This window comes from Mya arenaria, chromosome 3 (genome assembly GCF_026914265.1).
Source record: "Mya arenaria isolate MELC-2E11 chromosome 3, ASM2691426v1".
NCBI classification, from domain to species: Eukaryota; Metazoa; Mollusca; class Bivalvia; order Myida; family Myidae; genus Mya; species Mya arenaria.
In genome coordinates this window covers 13273820-13293487 of record NC_069124.1, presented here as the reverse complement: position 1 = coordinate 13293487, position 19668 = coordinate 13273820, and the positions used below count along the sequence as shown (strand labels likewise).

Here is a 19668-nt window from a genome sequence, read left to right as displayed (position 1 = left end):
CCCTAGAGTCCAACCTGTCATTTAGTTATGGGATATCAAAGGGATCCACAGGCTAAGACAAGCCACACGAGTCCCTAGAGTCCACCAGTCATTTAGTTACATGGGATATCAAAGGGGATCCACAGGCTAAGACAAGCCACACGAGTCCCTAGAGTCAACCTGTCATTTAGTTACATGGGACATCAAAGGGGATCCACAGGCTAAGACAAGCCACGAGTCCCTAGAGTCGCCAGTCATTTAGTTACATGGGACATCAAAGGGGATCCACAGGCTAAGACAAGCCACACGAGTCCCTAGAGTCCAACCTTCATTTAGTTACATGGGATATCAAAGGGGATCCACAGGCTAAGACAAGCCACACGAGTCCCTAGAGTCCAACCTTCATTTAGTTACATGGGATATCAAAGGGGATCACAGGCTAAGCCAAGCACATGAGTCCTAGAGTCAACCGTCATTTAGTTACATGGGATATCAAAGGGGATCCACAGGCTAAGACAAGCCACACGAGTCCCTAGAGTCAACCATGTCACTTTAGTTACATTGGGATATCAAAGGGGATCCACAGGCTAAGACAAGCCACAAGAGTCCCTAGAGTCCACCAGTCATTTAGTTACATGGGATATCAAAGGGGATCCACAGGCTAAGACAAGCCACACGAGTCCCTAGAGTCCACCAGTCAACTTAGTTACATGGGATATCAAAGGGGATCCACAGGCTAAGACAAGCCACACGAGTCCCTAGAGTCCACCAGTCATTTAGTTACATGGGATATCAAAGGGGATCCACAGGCTAAGACAAGCCACACGAGTCCCTAGAGTCCACCAGTCATTTAGTTACATGGGATATCAAAGGGGATCCACAGGCTAAGACAAGCCACACGAGTCCCTAGAGTCCACCAGTCATTTAGTTACATGGGATATCAAAGGGGATCAACAGGCTAAGACAAGCCACACGAGTCCCTAGAGTCCACCAGTCATTTTATTACATGGGATATCAAAGGGGATACACAGGCTAAGACAAGCCACACGAGTCCCTAGAGTCCACCAGTCAACTAGTTACTTGGGATATCAAAGGGGATCCACAGGCTAAGACAAGCCACACGAGTCCCTAGAGTCCACCAGTCATTTAGTTACATGGGACATCAAAGGGGATCCACAGGCTAAGACAAGCCACACGAGTCCCTAGAGTCCACCAGTCATTTAGTTACATGGGATATCAAAGGGGATCCACAGGCTAAGACAAGCCACACGAGTCCCTAGAGTCCACCAGTCATTTAGTTACATGGGACATCAAAGGGGATCCACAGGCTAAGACAAGCCACACGAGTCCCTAGAGTCCACCAGTCATTAGTTACATGGGATATCAAAGGGGATCCACAGGCTAAGACAAGCCACACGAGTCCCTAGAGTCCACCAGTCATTTAGTTACATGGGACATCAAAGGGGATCCACAGGCTAAGACAAGCCACACGAGTCCCTAGAGTCCACCAGTCAACTTAGTTACATGGGATATCAAAGGGGATCCACAGGCTAAGACAAGCCACAAGAGTCCCTAGAGTCCACCAGTCAACTTAGTTACATGGGATATCAAAGGGGATCCACAGGCTAAGACAAGCCACACGAGTCCCTAGAGTATACCAGTCAACTAGTTACATGGGATATCAAAGGGAATCCACAGGCTAAGACAAGCCACACGAGTCCCTAGAGTCCACCAGTCATTTAGTTACATGGGATATCAAAGGGGATCCACAGGCTAAGACAAGCCACACGAGTCCCTAGAGTCAACCAGTCATTTTGTTACATGGAATATCAAAGGGGATCCACAGGCTAAGACAAGCCACACGAGTCCCTAGAGTCCACCAGTCAATTAGTTACATGGGATATCAAAGGGGATCCACAGGCTAAGACAAGCCACACGAGTCCCTAGAGTCCACCAGTCATTTAGTTACATTGGGATATCAAAGGGGATCCACAGGCTAAGACAAGCCACACGAGTCCCTAGAGTCCACCAGTCAACTTAGTTACATGGGACTATCAAAGGGATCCACAGGCTAAGACAAGCCACACGAGTCCCTAGAGTCCACCAGTCATTTAGTTACTTGGGATATCAAAGGGGATCCACAGGCTAAGACAAGCCACACGAGTCCCTAGAGTCCACCAGTCAACTAGTTACTTGGGATATCAAAGGGGATCCACAGGCTAAGACAAGCCACACGAGTCCCTAGAGTCCACCAGTCATTTAGTTACATGGGATATCAAAGGGGATCCACAGGCTAAGACAAGCCACACGAGTCCCTAGAGTCCACCAGTCATTTTATTACATGGGATATCAAAGGAGATCCACAGGCTAAGACAAGCCACACGAGTCCCTAGAGTCCACCAGTCATTTTATTACATGGAATATCAAAGGGGATCCACAGGCTAAGACAAGCCACACGAGTCCCTAGAGTATACCAGTCATTTTATTACATGGAATATCAAAGGGGATCCACAGGCTAAGACAAGCCACACGAGTCCCTAGAGTCCACCAGTCATTTAGTTACATGGGACATCAAAGGGGATCCACAGGCTAAGACAAGCCACACGAGTCCCTAGAGTCCACCAGTCATATTATTACATGGGATATCAAAGGAGATCCACAGGCTAAGACAAGCCACACGACTCCGTAGAGTCCACCAGTCAACTAGTTACTTGGGACATCAAAGGGGATCAACAGGCTAAGACAAGCCACACGAGTCCCTAGAGTCCACCAGTCATATTATTACATGGGATATCAAAGGAGATCCACAGGCTAAGACAAGCCACACGAGTCCCTAGAGTCCACCAGTCATTTTATTACATGGGATATCAAAGGGGATCCACAGGCTAAGACAAGCCACACGAGTCCCTAGAGTCCACCAGTCAACTAGTTACTTGGGATATCAAAGGGGATCCACAGGCTAAGACAAGCCACACGAGTCCCTAGAGTCCACCAGTCATTTTATTACATGGAATATCAAAGGGGATCCACAGGCTAAGACAAGCCACACGAGTCCCTAGAGTATACCAGTCATTTTATTACATGGAATATCAAAGGGGATCCACAGGCTAAGACAAGCCACACGAGTCCCTAGAGTCCACCAGTCAACTAGTTACTTGGGACATCAAAGGGGATCCACAGGCTAAGACAAGCCACACGAGTCCCTAGGGTCCACCAGTCAACTAGTTACATGGGATATCAAAGGAGATCCACAGGCTAAGACAAGCCACAAGAGTCCCTAGGGTCCACCAGTCAACTAGTTACATGGGATATCAAAGGGGATCCACAGGCTAAGACAAGCCACACGAGTCCCTAGAGTCCACCAGTCATTTAGTTACATGGGATATCAAAGGAGATCAACAGGCTAAGACAAGCCACACGAGTCCCTAAGGTCCACCAGTCATTTAGTTACATGGGATATCAAAGGGGATCCACAGGCTAAGACAAGCCACACGAGTCCCTAGAGTCCACCAGTCATTTAGTTACATGGGATATCAAAGGGGATCCACAGGCTAAGACAAGCCACACGAGTCCCTAGAGTCCACCAGTCAACTAGTTACATGGGATATCAAAGGTGATCCACAGGCTAAGACAAGCCACAAGAGTCCCTTAGGGTCCACCAGTCATTTAGTTACATGGGATATCAAAGGAGATCCACAGGCTAAGACAAGCCACACGAGTCCCTAGGGTTCACCAGTCAACTAGTTACTTGGGATATCAAAGTGGATCTACAGGCTAAGACAAGCCACAAGAGTCCCTAGGGTCCACCAGTCATTTAGTTACTTGGGATATCAAAGGAGATCCACAGGCTAAGACAAGCCACACGAGTCCCTAGAGTCCACCAGTCATTTAGTTACTTGGGATATCAAAGGAGATCCACAGGCTAAGACAAGCCACACGAGTCCCTAGAGTCCACCAGTCATTTAGTTACATGGGATATCAAAGGGGATCCACAGGCTAAGACAAGCCACACGAGTCCCTAGAGTCCACCAGTCATTTATTTACATGGGATATTAAAGAGGATCCACAGTCTAAGACAAGCCACAAGAGTCCCTTGAGTCCACCAGTCATTTATTTACATGGGACATCAAAGGGGATCCACAGGCTAAGACAAGCCACACGAGTCCCTAGAGTCCACCAGTCATTTAGTTACATGGGATATCAAAGGGGATCCACAGGCTAAGACAAGCCACACGAGTCCCTAGAGTCCACCAGTCATTTAGTTACATGGGATATCAAAGGTGATCCACAGGCTAAGACAAGCCACATGAGTCCCTAGGGTCCACCAGTCATTTAGTTACATGGGATATCAAAGGGGATCAACAGGCTAAGACAAGCCACACGAGTCCCTAGGGTCCACCAGTCAACTAGTTACATGGGATATCAAAGGGGATCCACAGGCTAAGACTAGCCACACGAGTCCCTAGAGTCCACCAGTCATTTAGTTACATGGGATATCAAAGGGGATCCACAGGCTAAGACAAGCCACACGAGTCCCTAGGGTCCACCAGTCATTTAGTTACATGGGATATCAAAGGGGATCCACAGGCTAAGACAAGCCAAAAGAGTCCCTAGAGTCCACCAGTCATTTAGTTACATGGGATATCAAAGGTGATCCACAGGCTAAGACAAGCCACAAGAGTCCCTTGAGTCCACCAGTCATTTAATTACATGGGACATCAAAGGGGATCCACAGGCTAAGACTAGCCACACGAGTCCCTAGAGTCCACCAGTCAACTAGTTACATGGGATATCAAAGGGGATCCACAGGCTAAGACAAGCCACACGAGTCCCTAGAGTCCACCAGTCAACTAGTTACATGGGATATCAAAGGGGATCCACAGGCTAAGACAAGCCACACAAGGCCCTAGAGTCCACCAGTCAACTAGTTACTTGGGACATCAAAGGGGAGCCACAGGCTAAGACAAGCCACACGAGTCCCTAGAGTCCACCAGTCAACTAGTTACATGGGATATCAAAGGGGATCCACAGGCTAACACAAGCCACACAAGTCCCTAGAGTCCACCAGTCATTTAGTTACATGGGATATTAAAGGGGATCCACAGGCTAAGACAAGCCACACGAGTCCCTAGAGTTCGCCAGTCATTTAGTTACATGGGACATCAAAGGGGATCCACAGGCTAAGACTAGCCACACGAGTCCCTAGAGTCAACCTGTCAACTTGTTACTTGGGATATCAAAGGGGATCCACAGGCTAAGACAAGCCACACGAGTCCCTAGAGTCCACCAGTCATTTAGTTACATGGGACATCAAAGGGGATCCACAGGCTAACACAAGCCACACGAGTCCCTAGAGTCAACCTGTCAACTTGTTACTTGGGATATCAAAGGGGATCCACAGGCTAAGACAAGCCACAAGAGTCCCTTGAGTCCACCAGTCATTTATTTACATGGGACATCAAAGGGGATCCACAGGCTAAGACTAGCCACACGAGTCCCTAGAGTCCACCAGTCATTTAGTTACATGGGATATCAAAGGGGATCCACAGGCTAAGACAAGCCACACGAGTCCCTAGAGTCCACCAGTCATTTAGTTACATGGGATATCAAAGGTGATCCACAGGCTAAGACAAGCCACAAGAGTCCCTAGGGTCCACCAGTCATTTAGTTACTTGGGACATCAAAGGGGATCCACAGGCTAAGACAAGCCACACGACTCCCTAGAGTCCACCAGTCATTTAGTTACATGGGATATCAAAGGGGATCAACAGGCTAAGACAAGACACAAGAGTCCCTAGAGTCCACCAGTCATTTAGTTACATGGGATATCAAAGAGGATCCACAGGCTAAGACAAGCCACAAGAGTCCCTAGAGTCCACCAGTCAACTAGTTACTTGGGATATCAAAGGGGATCCACAGGCTAAGACAAGCCACACGAGTCCCTAGAGTCCACCAGTCAACTAGTTACATGGGACATCAAAGGGGATCCACAGGCTAAGACAAGCCACACGAGTCCCTAGAGTCCACCAGTCATTTTGTTACATGGGATATCAAAGGGGATCCACAGGCTAATACAAGCCACACGAGTCCCTAGAGTCCACCAGTCATTTAGTTACATGGGATATCAAAGGGGATCCACAGGCTAAGACAAGCCACATGAGTCCCTAGAGTCCACCAGTCAACTAGTTACATGGGACATCAACGGGGATCCACAGGCTAAGACAAGCCACATGAGTCCCTAGAGTCCACCAGTCATTTTATTACATGGGATATCAAAGGGGATCCACAGGCTAAGACAAGCCACACGAGTCCCTAGAGTCCACCAGTCAACTAGTTACATGGGATATCAAAGGGGATCCACAGGCTAAGACAAGCCACACGAGTCCCTAGAGTCCACCAGTCATTTAGTTACTTGGGATATCAAAGGGGATCCACAGGCTAAGACAAGCCACACGAGTCCCTAGAGTCCACCAGTCATTTAGTTACATGGGATATCAAAGGGGATCCACAGGCTAAGACAAGCCACACGAGTCCCTAGAGTCCACCAGTCAACTAGTTACATGGGATATCAAAGGGGATCCACAGGCTAAGACAAGCCACACGAGTCCCTAGAGTCCACCAGTCAACTAGTTATATGGGACATCAAAGGGGATCCACAGGCTAAGACAAGCCACACGAGTCCCTAGAGACCACCAGTCATTTAGTTACATGGGATATCAAAGGTGATCTACAGGCTAAGACAAGCCACACGAGTCCCTAGAGTCCACCAGTCATTTAGTTACATGGGATATCAAAGGGGATCCACAGGCTAAGACAAGCCACACGAGTCCCTAGAGTCCACCAGTCATTTAGTTACATGGGACATCAAAGGGGATCCACAGGCTAAGACAAGCCACACGAGTCCCTAGAGTCCACCAGTCATTTAGTTACTTGGGATATCAAAGGGGATCCACAGGTTAAGACAAGCCACACGAGTCCCTAGAGACCAACAGTCAACTAGTTACTTGGGATATCAACGGGGATCAACAGGCTAAGACAAGCCACAAGAGTCCCTTGAGTCCACCAGTCATTTATTTACATGGGACATCAAAGGGGATCCACAGGCTAAGACAAGCCACACGAGTCCCTAGAGTCCACCAGTCATTTAATTACATGGGATATCAAAGGGGATCCACAGGCTAAGACAAGCCACACGAGTCCCTAGAGTCAACCAGTCAACTAGTTACTTGGGACATTAAAGGGGATCCACAGGCTAAGACAAGCCACACGAGTCCCTAGAGTCCACCAGTCATTTAATTACATGGGATATCAAAGGGGATCCACAGGCTAATACAAGCCACACGAGTCCCTAGAGTCCACCTGTCATTTAATTACATGTGACATCAAAGGGGATCCACAAGCTAATACAAGCCACACGAGTCCCTAGAGTCCACCAGTCATTTAGTTACATGGGATATCAAAGGGGATCCACAGGCTAAGACAAGCCACACGAGTCCCTAGAGTCCACCAGTCATTTATTTACATGGGATATCAAAGAGGATCCACAGTCTAAGACAAGCCACAAGAGTCCCTTGAGTCCACCAGTCATTTATTTACATGGGACATCAAAGGGGATCCACAGGCTAAGACAAGCCACACGAGTCCCTAGAGTCCACCAGTCATTTAGTTACATGGGATATCAAAGGTGATCCACAGGCTAAGACAAGCCACACGAGTCCCTAGAGTCCACCAGTCAACTAGTTACTTGGGACATTAAAGGGGATCCAAAGGATAAGACAAGCCACACGAGTCCCTAGAGTCCACCAGTCATTTAATTACATGGGATATCAAAGGGGATCCACAGGCTAATACAAGCCGCACGAGTCCCTAGGGTCCACCAGTCATTTAGTTACATGGGATATCAAAGGGGATCCACAGGCTAAGACAAGCCACACGAGTCCCTAGAGTCCACCAGTCATTTAGTTACTTGGGATATCAAAGGGGATTCACAGGCTAAGACAAGCCACACGAGTCCCTAGAGTCAACCAGTCATTTAGTTACTTGTGATATCAAAGGTGATCCACAGGCTAAGACAAGCCACAAGAGTCCCTAGAGTCCACCAGTCATTTAGTTACATGGGATATCAAAGGTGATCCACAGGCTAAGACAAGCCAAAAGAGTCCCTTGAGTCCACAAGTCATTTAATTACATGGGACATCAAAGGGGATCCACAGGCTAAGACTAGCCACACGAGTCCCTAGAGTCCACCAGTCAACTAGTTACATGGGATATCAAAGGGGATCCACAGGCTAAGACAAGCCACACGAGTCCCTAGAGTCCACCAGTCAACTAGTTACATGGGATATCAAAGGTGATCCACAGGCTAAGACAAGCCACAAGAGTCCCTTGAGTCCACCAGTCATTTATTTACATGGGACATCAAAGGGGATCCACAGGCTAAGACAAGCCACACGAGTCCCTAGAGTCCACCAGTCATTTAGTTACATGGGACATCAAAGGGGATCCACAGGCTAATACAAGCCACACGAGTCCCTAGAGTCCACCAGTCAACTAGTTACTTGGGATATCAACGGGGATCAACAGGCTAAGACAAGCCACACGAGTCCCTAGAGTCCACCAGTCATTTAGTTACATGGGATATCAAAGGGGATCCACAGGCTAAGACAAGCCACACGAGTCCCTAGAGTCCACCAGTCAACTAGTTACTTGGGATATCAAAGGGGATCCACAAGCTAATACAAGCCACATGAGTCCCTAGAGTCCACCAGTCATTTAGTTACATGGGATATTAAAGGGGATCCACAGGCTAAGACAAGCCACACGAGTCCCTAGAGTTCGCCAGTCATTTAGTTACATGGGACATCAAAGGGGATCCACAGGCTAAGACTAGCCACACGAATCCCTAGAGTCAACCTGTCAACTTGTTACTTGGGATATCAAAGGGGATCCACAGGCTAAGACAAGCCCCAGGAGTCCGTAGAGTCCACCAGTCATTTAGTTACATGGGACATCAAAGGGGATCCACAGGCTAACACAAGCCACACGAGTCCCTAGAGTCAACCTGTCAACTTGTTACTTGGGATATCAAAGGGGATCCACAGGCTAAGACAAGCCACAAGAGTCCCTAGAGTCCACCAGTCATTTAGTTACATGGGACATCAAAGGGGATCCACAGGCTAATACAAGCCACACGAGTCCCTAGAGTCCACCAGTCATTTAGTTACATGGGATATCAAAGGGGATCCACAGGCTAAGACAAGCCACACGAGTCCCTAGAGTCAACCTGTCATTTAGTTACATGGGATATCAAAGGTGATCCACAGGCTAAGACAAGCCACACGAGTCCCTAGAGTCCACCAGTCATTTAGTTACATGGGATATCAAAGGGGATCCAATGGCTAAGACAAGCCACACGAGTCCCTAGAGTCCTCCAGTCATTTAGTTACATGGGATATCAAAGGGGATCCACAGGCTAAGACAAGCCACACGAGTCCCTAGAGTCCACCAGTCATTTAGTTACATGGGATATCAAAGGGGATCCACAGGCTAAGACTAGCCACACGAGTCCCTAGAGTCCACCAGTCATTTAGTTACATGGGACATCAAAGGGGATCCACAGGCTAAGACAACCCCCACGAGTCCCTAGGGTCAACCTGTCATTTAGTTACATGGGATATCAAAGGGGATCCACAGGCTAAGACAAGCCACACGAGTCCCTAGAGTCCACCAGTCATTTAGTTACATGGGATATCAAAGGTGATCCACAGGCTAAGACAAGCCACAAGAGTCCCTAGGGTCCACCAGTCATTTAGTTACTTGGGACATCAAAGGGGATCCACAGGCTAAGACAAGCCACACGAGTCCCTAGAGTCCACCAGTCATTTAGTTACATGGGATATCAAAGGGGATCAACAGGCAAAGACAAGCCACACGAGTCCCTAAGGTCCACCAGTCATTTTATTACATGGGATATCAAAGGGGATCAACAGGCTAAGACAAGCCACACGAGTCCCTAGAGTCCACCAGTCATTTAGTTACATGGGATATCAAAGAGGATCCACAGGCTAAGACAAGCCACAAGAGTCCCTTGAGTCCACCAGTCAACTAGTTACATGGGATATCAAAGGGGATCCACATGCTAAGACAAGCCACACGAGTCCCTAGAGTCAACCTGTCATTTAGTTATATGGGACATCAAAGGGGATCCACAGGCTAAGACAAGCCACACGAGTCCCTAGAGTCCACCAGTCATTTAGTTACATGGGATATCAAAGGGGATCCACAGGCTAAGACAAGCCACACGAGTCCCTAGAGTCAACCTGTCATTTAGTTACATGGGACATCAAAGGGGATCCACAGGCTAAGACAAGCCACACGAGTCCCTAGAGTTCGCCAGTCATTTAGTTACATGGGACATCAAAGGGGATCCACAGGCTAAGACTAGCCACACGAGTCCCTAGAGTCCACCAGTCATTTAGTTACATGGGATATCAAAGGGGATCCACAGGCTAAGACAAGCCACACGAGTCCCTAGAGTCAACCTGTCATTTAGTTACATGGGATATCAAAGGGGATTCACAGGCTAAGACAAGCCACATGAGTCCCTAGAGTCAACCTGTCATTTAGTTACATGGGATATCAAAGGGGATCCACAGGCTAAGACAAGCCACATGAGTCCCTAGAGTCAACCTGTCATTTAGTTACATGGGATATCAAAGGGGATCCACAGGCTAAGACAAGCCACATGAGTCCCTAGAGTCAACCTGTCATTTAGTTACATGGGATATCAAAGGGGATCCACAGGCTAAGACAAGCCACACGAGTCCCTAGAGTCCACCAGTCATTTAGTTACATGGGATATCAAAGGGGATCCACAGGCTAAGACAAGCCACACGAGTCCCTAGAGTCCACCAGTCATTTAGTTACATGGGATATCAAAGGGGATCCACAGGCTAAGACAAGCCACATGAGTCCCTAGAGTCCACCAGTCATTTAGTTACATGGGATATCAAAGGGGATCCACAGGCTAAGACAAGCCACACGAGTCCTTAGGGTCCACCAGTCATTTAGTTACATGGGATATCAAAGGTGATCCACAGGCTAAGACTAGCCACACGAGTCCCTAGAGTCCACCAGTCATTTAGTTACATGGGATATCAAAGGGGATCAACAGGCTAAGACAAGCCACACGAGTCCCTAGAGTCCACCAGTCATTTAGTTACATGGGATATCAAAGGGGATCCACAGGCTAAGACAAGCCACACGAGTCCCTAGAGTCAACCTGTCATTTAGTTACATGGGACATCAAAGGGGATCCACAGGCTAAGACAAGCCACACGAGTCCCTAGAGTTCGCCAGTCATTTAGTTACATGGGACATCAAAGGGGATCCACAGGCTAAGACAAGCCACATGAGTCCCTAGAGTCCACCAGTCATTTAGTTACATGGGACATCAAAGGGGATCCACAGGCTAAGACAAGCCACATGAGTCCCTAGAGTCCACCAGTCATTTAGTTACATGGGATATCAAAGGGGATCCACAGGCTAAGACAAGCCACACGAGTCCCTAGAGTCCACCAGTCAACTAGTTACTTAGGACATCAAAGGGGATCCACAGGCTAAGACAAGCCACACGAGTCCCTAGGGTCCACCAGTCAACTAGTTACATGGGATATCAAAGGAGATCCACAGGCTAAGACAAGCTACAAGAGTCCCTAGGGTCCACCAGTCAACTAGTTACATGGGATATCAAAGGGGATCCACAGGCTAAGACAAGCCACACGAGTCCCTAGAGTCCACCAGTCATTTAGTTACATGGGATATCAAAGGGGATCAACAGGCTAAGACAAGCCACACGAGTCCCTAGGGTCCACCAGTCATTTAGTTACATGGGATATCAAAGGGGATCCACAGGCTAAGACAAGCCACACGAGTCCCTAGAGTCAACCAGTCATTTAGTTACATGGGATATCAAAGGGGATCCACAGGCTAAGACAAGCCACACGAGTCCCTAGAGTCCACCAGTCAACTTAGTTACATGGGATATCAAAGGTGATCCACAGGCTAAGACAAGCCACAAGAGTCCCTAGAGTCCACCAGTCATTTAGTTACATGGGATATCAAAGGAGATCCACAGGCTAAGACAAGCCACACGAGTCCCTAGGGTCCACCAGTCAACTAGTTACATGGGATATCAAAGGAGATCCACAGGCTAAGACAAGCCACAAGAGTCCCTAGGGTCCACCAGTCATTTAGTTACTTGGGATATCAAAGGAGATCCACAGGCTAAGACAAGCCACACGAGTCCCTAGAGTCCACCAGTCATTTAGTTACTTGGGATATCAAAGGAGATCCACAGCCTAAGACAAGCCACACGAGTCCCTAGAGTCAACCAGTCATTTAGTTACATGGGATATCAAAGGGGATCCACAGGCTAAGACAAGCCACACGAGTCCCTAGAGTCAACCAGTCATTTAGTTACATGGGATATCAAAGGGGATCAACAGGCTAAGACAAGCCACACGAGTCCCTAGAGTCCACCAGTCATTTAGTTACATGGGATATCAAAGGAGATCCACAGGCTAAGACAAGCCACAAGAGTCCCTAGGAGTCCACCAGTCATTTAGTTACTTGGGATATCAAAGGAGATCCACAGGCTAAGACAAGCCACAAGAGTCCCTAGGGTCCACCAGTCATTTAGTTACTTGGGACATTAAAGGAGATCCGCAGGCTAAGACAAGCCACAAGAGTCCCTAGGGTCCACCAGTCATTTAGTTACTTGGGATATCAAAGGAGATCCACAGGCTAAGACAAGCCACAAGAGTCCCTAGGGTCCACCAGTCATTTAGTTACTTGGGATATCAAAGGAGATCCACAGGCTAAGACAAGCCACACGAGTCCCTAGAGTCCACCAGTCATTTAGTTACATGGGATATCAAAGGGGATCCACAGGCTAAGACAAGCCACACGAGTCCCTAGAGTCAACCAGTCAACTAGTTACATGGGATATCAAAGGGGATCCACAGGCTAAGACAAGCCACACGAGTCCCTAGAGTCCACCAGTCATTTAGTTACATGGGATATCAAAGGGGATCAACAGGCTAAGACAAGCCACACGAGTCCCTAGGGTCCACCAGTCATTTTATTACATGGGATATCAAAGGGGATCCACAGGCTAAGACAAGCCACACGAGTCCCTAGAGTCAACCAGTCATTTAGTTACATGGGATATCAAAGGGGATCCACAGGCTAAGACAAGCCACACGAGTCCCTAGAGTCCACCAGTCAACTAGTTACATGGGATATCAAAGGTGATCCACAGGCTAAGACAAGCCACACGAGTCCCTAGAGTCCACCAGTCATTTAGTTACATGGGATATCAAAGGAGATCCACAGGCTAAGACAAGCCACACGAGTCCCTAGGGTCCACCAGTCAACTAGTTACATGGGATATCAAAGGAGATCCACAGGCTAAGACAAGCCACAAGAGTCCCTAGGGTCCACCAGTCATTTAGTTACTTGGGATATCAAAGGAGATCCACAGGCTAAGACAAGCCACACGAGTCCCTAGAGTCCACCAGTCATTTAGTTACTTGGGATATCAAAGGAGATCCACAGGCTAAGACAAGCCACACGAGTCCCTAGAGTCAACCAGTCATTTAGTTACATGGGATATCAAAGGGGATCCACAGGCTAAGACAAGCCACACGAGTCCCTAGAGTCAACCTGTCATTTAGTTACATGGGATATCAAAGGGGATCCACAGGCTAAGACAAGCCACACGAGTCCCTAGAGTCCACCAGTCATTTAGTTACATGGGATATCAAAGGAGATCCACAGGCTAAGACAAGCCACAAGAGTCCCTAGGAGTCCACCAGTCATTTAGTTACTTGGGATATCAAAGGAGATCCACAGGCTAAGACAAGCCACAAGAGTCCCTAGGGTCCACCAGTCATTTAGTTACTTGGGACATTAAAGGAGATCCGCAGGCTAAGACAAGCCACAAGAGTCCCTAGGGTCCACCAGTCATTTAGTTACTTGGGATATCAAAGGAGATCCACAGGCTAAGACAAGCCACAAGAGTCCCTAGGGTCCACCAGTCATTTAGTTACTTGGGATATCAAAGGAGATCCACAGGCTAAGACAAGCCACACGAGTCCCTAGAGTCCACCAGTCATTTAGTTACATGGGATATCAAAGGGGATCCACAGGCTAAGACAAGCCACACGAGTCCCTAGAGTCAACCTGTCATTTAGTTACATGGGATATCAAAGGGGATCCACAGGCTAAGACAAGCCACACGAGTCCCTAGAGTCACCTGTCATTTAGTTACATGGGATATCAAAGGGGATCCACAGGCTAAGACAAGCCACACGAGTCCCTAGAGTCCACCAGTCATTTAGTTACATGGGATATCAAAGGAGATCCACAGGCTAAGACAAGCCACAAGAGTCCCTAGGGTCCACCAGTCATTTAGTTACTTGGGATATCAAAGGAGATCCACAGGCTAAGACAAGCCACAAGAGTCCCTAGGGTCCACCAGTCATTTAGTTACTTGGGACATTAAAGGAGATCCGCAGGCTAAGACAAGCCACAAGAGTCCCTAGGGTCCACCAGTCATTTAGTTACTTGGGATATCAAAGGAGATCCACAGGCTAAGACAAGCCACAAGAGTCCCTAGGGTCCACCAGTCATTTAGTTACTTGGGATATCAAAGGAGATCCACAGGCTAAGACAAGCCACACGAGTCCCTAGAGTCCACCAGTCATTTAGTTACATGGGATATCAAAGGGGATCCACAGGCTAAGACAAGCCACACGAGTCCCTAGAGTCAACCTGTCATTTAGTTACATGGGATATCAAAGGGGATCCACAGGCTAAGACAAGCCACACGAGTCCCTAGAGTCCACCAGTCATTTAGTTACTTGGGATATCAAAGGGGATCCACAGGCTAAGACAAGCCACACGAGTCCCTAGAGTCAACCTGTCATTTAGTTACATGGGATATCAAAGGGGATCCACAGGCTAAGACAAGCCACATGAGTCCCTAGAGTCAACCTGTCATTTAGTTACATGGGATATCAAAGGGGATCCGCAGGCTAAGACAAGCCACACGAGTCCCTAGGGTCCACCAGTCATTTAGTTACATGGGATATCAAAGGAGATCCACAGGCTAAGACAAGCCACACGAGTCCCTAGAGTCCACCAGTCAACTAGTTACATGGGATATCAAAGGGGATCCACAGGCTAAGACAAGCCACATGAGTCCCTAGAGTCCACCAGTCATTTAGTTACATGGGATATCAAAGGGGATCCACAGGCTAAGACAAGCCACATGAGTCCCTAGAGTCCACCAGTCATTTAGTTACTTGGGATATCAACGGGGATCCACAGTCTAAGACAAGCCACACGAGTCCCTAGAGTCCACCAGTCATTTAGTTACATGGGATATCAAAGGGGATCCACAGGCTAAGACAAGCCACACGAGTCCCTAGAGTCCACCAGTCATTTAGTTACATGGGATATCAAAGGGGATCCACAGGCTAAGACAAGCCACACGAGTCCCTAGAGTCCACCAGTCATATACTTACATGGGACATCAAAGGGGATCCACAGGCTAAGACAAGCCACACGAGTCCCTAGAGTCAACCTGTCATTTACTTACATGGGACATCAAAGGGGATCCACAGGCTAAGACAAGCCACACGAGTCCCTAGAGTCAACCTGTCATTTAGTTACATGGGATATCAAAGGGGATCCACAGGCTAAGACAAGCCACACGAGTCCCTAGAGTCCACCAGTCATTTAGTTACTTGGGATATCAAAGGGGATCCACAGGCTAAGACAAGCCACACGAGTCCCTAGGGTCCACCAGTCAACTAGTTACATGGGATATCAAAGGGGATCCACAGGCTAAGACAAGCCACACGAGTCCCTAGGGTCCACCAGTCATTTAGTTACATGGGATATCAAAGGGGATCCACAGGCTAAGACAAGCCACACGAGTCCCTAGGGTTCACCAGTCAACTAGTTACATGGGATATCAAAGGTGATCCACAGGCTAAGACAAGCCACACGAGTCCCTAGAGTCCACCAGTCAACTAGTTACATGGGATATCAAAGTGGATCCACAGGCTAAGACAAGCCACACGAGTCCCTAGGGTCCACCAGTCATTTAGTTACATGGGACATCAAAGGGGATCCACAGGCTAAGACAAGCCACACGAGTCCCTAGAGTCCACCAGTCAACTAGTTACATGGGACATCAAAGGGGATCCACAGGCTAAGACAAGCCACACGAGTCCCTAGAGTCCACCAGTCAACTAGTTACATGGGACATCAAAGGGGATCCACAGGCTAAGACAAGCCACACGAGTCCCTAGAGTCCACCAGTCAACTAGTTACATGGGACATCAAAGGTGATCCACAGGCTAAGACAAGCCACACGAGTCCCTAGAGTCCACCAGTCATTTAGTTACATGGAATATCAAAGGGGATCCACAGGCTAAGACAAGCCACACGAGTCCCTAGGGTCCACCAGTCATTTAGTTACAAGGGACATCAAAGGGGATCCACAGGCTAAGACAAGCCACACGAGTCCCTAAGGTCCACCAGTCATTTTATTACATGGGATATCAAAGGGGATCCACAGGCTAAGACAAGCCACACGAGTCCCTAGGGTCCACCAGTCAACTAGTTACTTGGGATATCAAAGGGGATCCACAGGCTAAGACAAGCCACACGAGTCCCTAGAGTCCACCAGTCATTTAGTTACATGGGATATCAAAGGGGATCCACAGGCTAAGACAAGCCACACGAGTCCCTAGAGTCAACCAGTCATTTAGTTACATGGGATATCAAAGGGGATCCACAGGCTAAGACAAGCCACACGAGTCCCTAGAGTCCACCAGTCAACTAGTTACTTGGGATATCAAAGGGGATCCACAGGCTAAGACAAGCCACACGAGTCCCTAGAGTCAACCTGTCATTTAGTTACATGGGATATCAAAGGAGATCCACAGGCTAAGACAAGCCACATGAGTCCCTAGGGTCCACCAGTCACGTAGTAACAAGTTACTTGGTACTTCAAAGGGAATCAACATACTTAGACAAACGGCACGAGTCCCTAGAAACAACCAGTCAACTAGTTGTTTGGTACTTCAAAGGGAATCCACAAACTTAGACAAACGGCACCAACCCCAAGCGTCCACCAGTCAACTAGTTACTTGGGATTTCTAAAGAAATCCACAGGCTAAGACAAGCCACACGAGTCCCTAGAGTCCACCAGTCAACTAGTTACTTTGTTCTTCAAAGGGAATCCACAGTCTTGGACCAACGGCACCAGTTCCTAGTGTCCACCAGTATAGTAGTAGCTCGGGCCATGGAAGGGAAATAACAGACTTAGACAAACGGCACCAGTCCTTAATGCCCACCACTAAAATAGAAACTCGGGACATCAGAGGGATTCCACAGACCTAGACAAACCACATCGGTCCCTCCTATTCCAAAATGAAGCCGATATTAAAAAAGACATAAATACTTAAACATACCACACAAGCGCCTTTTCACGAAAGGAACACCTATACACAGTAACCATTTTCATTTTCATCTGTTTCTAACTTCGCTAATGTTCTTATCAAATGCTGTCTATGTCGCAAAATATTTATAACCATACCTTCATAACGGAATTTCAATCAGCAAACATTTAACTACACTGCACACAAGATATAACGGTTTTGATTTTTATAAAAGTGTCAAGGTGGACTTACCTGTGGTCAAGATGCCAGTTAAGCGGGTTGTCCGCCACTGAAACGGTGTAAACATATACACTTATAAGCTCAGCCTTATGTAGTATTAATTGCTGAATAAAGCACCTGCGGATAAAACTGTACGACGCTCAAATTATTTTGATTTAAGATCTTTTGTCGTACAGTGGTCTTGAAGCACATGATGAACATAACCTTTACTGTAACTGCATTGGCTACAGCTACTGTAACTGTTGCTACTGACAACGATATTAATACAACTACTTATACTCTGCTTCTGTTACTACTGCTAGTTTGTTTTCACTACAGCTTTGGCTGCTGGTGCTACTGTTACATCTACCACCACCCTAAACCAAGAACACCACCGCTACCAGTACCACTTCTACTATTAGTTGTTAAATGATAATTTGTAACAATAGATGTGCTTTTATGTTGGTGATATAAAATTGATAATGAATAAATTGTATGTAAATTGGTTTCCATGTTTCGTTCCTCAATATATTAAACAAGATATTTTCTGATATAATCTCGAGCTGTTTTCTTTTGTGCTCAAACATAGTGATTCCTTTCCGAATTTGAAGAAATCGTATCTTCATCTGCATTGATTTAATATAAAATTCATCGCAACTTCATCTGTGTTGATTGTGGTGATTCCTGACCCTTTCTTTCGGTCGTAACTGCATCTGCGCGGATTGTGGTACTTCTTGACCGATCGTGGATAAAAGCGAATCATTATCTTTGCGGATCGTGGAGTTTCTTGACCGATTATAAATGAATCCGTTACTACCTCTGCGTTGATTATGGTAATGGAGAAGATGGAGATTTGTTATTGTACGCGATAAAAAAGGTATGCACTTACTATAGCCGTTTTCCGAGTGTTGGACGAAGCTATCGATGTACAGCTTGTGGAGTCGGCCGCTGTCGCCTGTACCGTTAATGCAGCGTACACGAAACTTGAAATGGAGTACCAATAAGTATAAGAACAGTTCACCAACATCATCACCACCACCATCATCAGCAGCAGCAGCAGCATCAGCATCAGCATCACCACCATCGCCGCCACCAACCACACAACAACACCCCCACCACCACAACCACCAACACCATCATCATCATCATCATCATCATCATCATCCTATTCATCATCTTTGTCATTTTAAGTCACAAGTGGATTTCGAAAAGGAAAAGGGATATCGCCCCCACTTTCCACTATTTTATAATCATCTATAAATACAATACAATACTAATATTTAAATCAAACTTGCATTTTCTTAAAATGTATAATGCCCAAAAAGAAAATCATTTTCAGGTATTTAAAAACCCTCGATGATTGATATAGCACCTTAAACCTTTTTTTCCGATTTTTACGGGGTGGTTAGCATAACAACAATAAAAACAACAGCTTGCAAAAATATAAAAAAACAAGCTCAATTATTTATTGTTATCTTTATCTTTATATACCTTAATGACTTTAAGAATCAAAAGTTGTTTCTTTTAATCAAAGAAGCTGATAAATCCGTGAACATCTCACCTTAATCACCGTGGTGACGTTGTGCATGCCGAGGACGTCAGATTCCGACGTATACGTGTAGTGGTGGTCGTACCCTTCTTCGAAGTACACTGCTGACGTCAGTCCACAGTACGACGTCAGTAAAGAAACAACACAAAGAAGAACGTTTATGTTCATCTTATTATGTATTTATTCGCATCAGTTCCATATATTTATTTAACCATTCAAGTTCAATTTTGTCTGTATAATTCTTGATTAATAATAACAGTGCAGAGCCGACAATGCTCTGATAGTTGTATGTTCATAGCTGAAATATGATTTTTTCCGTTAGCGAGTGGGTGGAGTTAAAAGATTGACATTTGTTGGAGACCAATCAGCTTAAACAACGCAATATAGATCATCGAGAATGTTTAA

The 19668-nt window shown here is 46.8% G+C and overlaps 1 protein-coding gene across 1 annotated transcript in view; it reads right to left on the bottom strand.

Annotated features, from left to right (window-relative positions):
- LOC128225699 (uncharacterized) overlaps positions 1-19539 on the bottom strand; it is a 22381-nt gene extending 2842 nt beyond the window's left edge. The window contains exons 1-3 of the mRNA XM_052935608.1: positions 19276-19539; positions 18604-18697; positions 17748-17784 (exon numbers count right to left, since the gene is read on the bottom strand). Of these exons, the coding sequence (XP_052791568.1) occupies positions 17748-17784; positions 18604-18697; positions 19276-19431 (287 nt within the window). The 5' untranslated portion in view covers positions 19432-19539. The remainder of the gene's footprint in view (positions 1-17747; positions 17785-18603; positions 18698-19275) is intronic.
- Between the last annotated feature and the right edge of the window lie 129 nt (positions 19540-19668).